Below are 5,499 nucleotides of genomic sequence, written 5' to 3'. Positions count from 1 at the left end.
AACATAATCAAGGCCCCTAGCAATGGTTTACACATGCCCTCACAGGCCAGTGAGTCATTCGATGCATTAAGGACATATATTCTGAATTTTAAGTAATACTTCAATACTGAATATCCAGTATCTTATCATGATTGATTTGCCCTATTTCCATCCAATTCAAAATAGTGCCCTCACCTTGTAAATATGATAATATCGATCATAACTGTAGTGTGTGTTCTAAGCATACATGAAGTAATAGCATACCAAGCTAAGGACAGGCACGCACTAGTGCGCCCACAACTGAATGTTGGCGTACACCCTCCTACCAGAACATGACCACACCAATCAAACAATAAATACTCGTCGGGTCAGAAGGAAGTCAGAGACATGGCACAACATGCTGTAACAATGTTTGTAATTCCTGGCAGCAAAACTAGTAAGTTGGGCACAACCAAAAGGTAAGCAATACTGTCCAGCCAAGGATATTTTCCTGACCAGTACACTACATGGCAATAGCCATAAAATATTTTGGGGGAGGGGATGTCATTACTTGGTGCATGAATACGTTTCGGGGGAATGCCTAGATAAGGCGTGCACCCAGGACTATCTCTAGCCATACGGGTCACGCCATGGTCAGGTTAGTGCTTGCATGCCCTAATGTCGGATACCTAGTACATGGTGTTGTGGAAAAGGGCTGGGAGAGCCTAGCCTAATAGAACTAACATCTAGCTCCTGTTGTATGGCACTTATGCATTGGTAACAATCAAGGATGATAACAATAATAATAATGCCTTCATTCGGCCGAGGTTGAGGCTAATAAGTCCCCTCTTCCCTCTTTAAGGATGAGAAACTCATAAGATAGTCTTTGTTTTGGTTTTTGTAATTCTAAGGTCGTATAGTTTACTCAACTGGTCAGTTTACTCAGCGTAGTCAAGAAGACAATACTAATAAACATTTTGAATCCCATAAAATTGTGCGTAATGAATAAGTGTGGATTGAATTTTTCATTAACACGCAAGTTAAAGTTTGATTAGTTAAGAAATCAAGTAGTGAAAACTTAGAATATTAATGTACTTTAAATGAGTCTCCCACCATAGAGAAATATTTACTACTTCAAAGAAAAGCGAGAAAATAAACAGACCCCAATAACTTGTAAACAATTAGGTTGCATAAAAAGTGGACAGGTTGAGTCAATAGTGTGCTAGATATACCATTAACTGAAGGCGCGAAAGGGGAATTTAGCCATGCCATGAATACTAGAATAACATTAATATACGTCCGATGGGGTAAGGTTAATTTTTGCTGCAAGGAAAGAGTACTTGAATTTTGGGTACGCGGTTACTAATTGTAAGATTGGGGAAGTTGAACACGTTCCTAAGAAGGAGAGAAAGTCAAGTAAAACCACGGTCTTAAATATGAGAGCGTAAAACGATGTACCTTCATGGCAAAGATCGTCAAAGCGAGGATAAATATACCTATATCAGGCCTTCACTTATGGAAATCGGCCTGTTTCGTAGTTTCTCCATTAAGTCACTTTCCAGTCCGACTTTAGGCGGTGTCTCCACTTATTGACTGACAACACGATTCCTCAAATTCCACCCATATTTTAACATCACGTTTGCGCAACGCAGCGCAACGTCTCATAATACGTCATTCACTTGTTTATTCGGGGCGATCTGGCGCGGTTTATCACCCAAGGTGGTGACTTGTGAGTGAGAGGAGGCTTTTTGTTTTGGAAATATTGTGCCGTGTATGTAGCAAGGAGGAGTAGGAAGTTATTCAATTACCTTAAATTGTGTTATTGAAGTTTACGCAATCAAATGTTTGGCGAAAAAGCGTTCGAACTTATAAAAGAGTTAGATAGATGTCCCGATTCACTTCCAGCATTCAACGTAAGTACTTAAGTTTCAAAATATAAAATTTTGGTTTCTGAGAAATTCCCTTGACCTGTATTTAAAATGTTTGTTTAGGATGAATTAGTGCGTCAAGTTTTGGAGGAAATGAAAGTTCTATTCGAGCAAAACAAAAAGGATGTGTAAGTTACACTTTTGATGACGTTGAGGTATATCTTAAAGAAGTTTTGACTTAATTCACTTCGTTTTCATCCAGTAACGCATCAGTATCCGGTGATGCTAACTACTTTGCTGGAGTTCAGTTAAGGCATACGAGTTTAGAAAGGAATAAAAGGTGTTTGTTGGCGTACTTGTGAGTGGTATTTTGTTTATCTTTTGCGTCGTTTACTGCTGTAACGTGATACACTCCCTTTGGATTATCATGGATTCGTGTGATTAATTGAAGATCTCATAAGTATCGATTGATTCCATTTATTTTGTATTTTTTTCTAGGTACAACAGATTGCAATATATACGACAGATGCGTTGGGAATTCGGCAGTATACTTCCACCAGAAATTAAATATAATCTTTGCGAACCAGAGGTAAGTATTTTTATCGTAAGTGGATTATGGTCAGACTACTTGGTTAACTGTTAATTCTCTTTTCTTTGTCTCCTAGAACAAATGGTTTGCCAATTACAGTAAATATTTAGCAAATTACATGAAGTCCATCGGAGACAACTACGGGTTGGACCTTACTCAGGATACAAAGCCACCAAAATCTCTCTACATTGAGGTAGGTATCACAATTGATAGTTATGACCCCGATTATCTCAACTTTTCCGCTCTTGTTTTCATTGCATCAGGCCTTTGACTCATTCAGTTTAATGTGCTTAGCTATACTAGTATTCTGTTGTTGTTTAGAATCAAAAAAAGCTTATACAAATGACTCAAGAGGAAGACCAAAGTAAATGGGTAATTAAGTGATGCCTTCAACATAAGTGCAGGAGTGAGACAGGTGGGATGGTCAAACCCCCTCTCCTCATCAATCTAGCTTCAGAAGAAACTATGAGCTAGACTAGAAAACTTCACTAGGGGGTGATACTTGGACAGAAAATATATACACATTTTAGCTTTTGCTGACGTTTTAGCTAAAATATATGATTATGACAGATTAAAAAACCTAGCGTCGATGCTTATAAAATGGGCAGAAAAAGTTGGACTTAAAGAGTCAATGAAGAGAAAACCAAATATCTTGTGTAAGCAGAAACCCAGATAGCTTTAGAAATTTTTTGAAAGTGGATAGCTTTAACTTCCAAAGGTGCCAAAACAAAAATGTACTTAAGATCGAGAGTAGGTGGGAGTAACGATGAAAAGGCATAAATTAAAATTAGAGCCCTGCTGGAAAATAGATGTCATTGGGCTCTGCATACACCGTTAAACAATGTCATCCTCTCAAAAAGCACCAAGGTAATGCTTTATGAGAGTAGGGTACTATGCACTTATTTGTATGGATCTGAGATCTGCTAACTTACCAAACAATCAGAACAGAGGCATTTAGGTAGTCTTCTAAAACAAAATTCTATGCTCTAATCTTGGCCCAATATGTGACCGAAGCACCTGGAGGAGGGAATTGGGTTGGTGTGGTGGCTAGAGCTTCCCACCATGTAGGCTCAGGTTCAAATCCTGGCAGTGGAAGAGAATTTTCAGACTGCCCTATCCCTGCTTGAATGCTGTGTGGAGGATATTTCACACGCGCAAGCGCAACACTCCATCTGTCGGATGGGACATTGAGCTGTGATCCCGTTGGCACCTTTCGTAAAGAGTAGGCTCTTCAGATGCCAGGTTTCTCTCCATAATCTTCCTTCATAGCGCAAATGACCTTAGCTGTCCTCCAAATACCATACGATACCAGGCACCTGGAGGATACGGACTAACGGAGAATCAAGGGTCCTCTATGAAGATCCCAACATCATTGCCCAAATTAAAAGCAGAAGATGGGGTCTCCCTCTCGTACCCAACCTCCCCCACCACTATACCATTTTTCTGAACTGACGGCGGCTGACCTTGAGCGTGCTCGAAACCCACCCACTCTTCTAGCCAATCACAGGAGAGCGACAGGAGAAAGTGTGGAAGAACCCACAGTCTCTCTCCGACCTCCATGCAGTGCACATCGCTCTCCAGCTAGCAGTGTTGCCAAGCCGAATCTTATGAGATCGTACAGCGCTCGTTCTGCCGCCCCCGAAAGTACCATTATTCCCAAGGCTGGCAACGCCAGTCGGCCGGATGGAGGGGAGCGGAGGGGAAATGGGAAGGGGATGGAGGGGAACGGAGAGGTGGAAGGGGCAGCGTTTCTCATTGGCTAGTTTCTATTTTCCACCCAGCCGCCGTCAGTTCGGAAAAATGGTATAAAATATGATACATCCATAAGCTATTTCTATGAGATGCAGTAGTTACCGTATCGCACCGTATCTTTGCTATTAAGAAGTTGTATTAATGTTATTGTTTACTTATTTATAAATTAATAATTTAATTATAAAAATTAAAAATGAACTTTTCAAATTTTATCGGCCCCTGATATTTGCTGCCCACGGCACATGCCCCCCCTGTCCTACCCTAGTTCCGGGCAAGTAGATATGTATCAAATGTAAAATTTAGATAAGTATGGCATGTATTCTCCTTGGTTACCTGTCGGAGAGAAGGAATTATGTACAATTTAAATCATGGTAAAAGGATTAAATAGCAATGTTGTTTGGCATCGACTTAATGAGTTATTAATTGTATTTTAATTAATTTTAGGTCCGATGCCTCGTTGATTATGGTAAGCTGGAACTCGAAGATGGTGAGGTAGTCCTATTAAAAAAGAATAGCCAGCACTTGCTCCCAAGATCAGAATGTGAGCCATTGATTCGTCAAGGTATACTCCAGCATATTGTGCAGTGAGCCACCTCATGTGTTAGATTGGCAATATAATTCTATGAAATATTTTTGGAAAACTTTTATCAAATTGTTAGTGCATATTATTATGTGAAGTTACTATATGAAGGTCAGGGAATCAGGTTTGGGACTGACAATTGTGGTCTAAGGTTCATGGTACAAAATTATTAATTGGTCCATCTCTCTCATTTTAATGTACAGTTTTTCTTATTCCAATAGTTTGATTTGTATCATTTATTATTTTGGTGGTGTGATTTGCAAGTAAAATTTTAGAAGGGATGATTGTAATTTATAACAGTTGATGGAAAATACATGGTGTGATTGTCCTAGTTCATTCATTATTTTTTATTTCTTACATTTATTATTCTCTATCTTCAATCACATTATTTGTGATGTAAAGATATTGTGATGTATCTTCTTATGTGTCCTTATTTATCTTCTTCACCCTATGTCACGCCTATATTTTAAGGTAGGGATAGGGAAAAGCCTAGTAATTACCGTCCAATTTCACTTATGTACTTCCATTTCTTGCAAAATATTGGAACATATTATTTTCAGTTCGATAATGGCTCATCTAGATAGCCAAAATCTGTCAGCAAAAGAACAGCACGGATTTAGAAAAGGAAGGTCTTGTGAAACTCATCTTGCTCTCTTCGTTCACGATATCTTATCCGGGGGTGACACATATGTTCAAGTTTGCCATATTTTTAGACTTCAGAAAGGCATTCGATAAGATTCCGCATTTAAAGG

At 39.2% G+C, this 5,499-nt stretch overlaps 1 protein-coding gene across 1 annotated transcript; it reads left to right on the top strand.

The window, feature by feature from the left end:
- The first annotated feature begins 1,669 nt into the window (after positions 1-1,669).
- Positions 1,670-5,083, top strand: LOC124157697 (DNA replication complex GINS protein PSF1-like). The gene is made up of 6 exons (XM_046532648.1): positions 1,670-1,871; positions 1,950-2,014; positions 2,089-2,184; positions 2,325-2,415; positions 2,492-2,608; positions 4,612-5,083. Exons 1-6 carry the CDS (start codon positions 1,800-1,802, stop codon positions 4,753-4,755), a joined length of 585 nt encoding a protein of 194 aa, XP_046388604.1. The 5' UTR covers positions 1,670-1,799; the 3' UTR covers positions 4,756-5,083.
- Positions 5,084-5,499: the final 416 nt, after the last annotated feature.

This window comes from Ischnura elegans, chromosome 4, assembly GCF_921293095.1.
Source record: "Ischnura elegans chromosome 4, ioIscEleg1.1, whole genome shotgun sequence".
In the NCBI taxonomy this organism is placed as follows: Eukaryota; Metazoa; Arthropoda; class Insecta; order Odonata; family Coenagrionidae; genus Ischnura; species Ischnura elegans.
This window is presented reverse-complemented; position numbering and strand designations above follow the sequence as displayed.

What these genes read in the sequence shown, in the direction of transcription:
- LOC124157697 (XM_046532648.1), top strand. Translation starts at nt 1,800, where the DNA reads ATGTTTGGCGAAAAAGCGTTCGAACTTATAAAAGAGTTAGATAGATGT. An exon ending in ATTCACTTCCAGCATTCAAC is followed by an intron (nt 1,872 to 1,949) that starts GTAAGTACTTAA and finishes ATGTTTGTTTAG; the next exon opens with GATGAATTAGTGCGTCAAGT. An exon ending in CAAAATCTCTCTACATTGAG is followed by an intron (nt 2,609 to 4,611) that starts GTAGGTATCACA and finishes AATTAATTTTAG; the next exon opens with GTCCGATGCCTCGTTGATTA.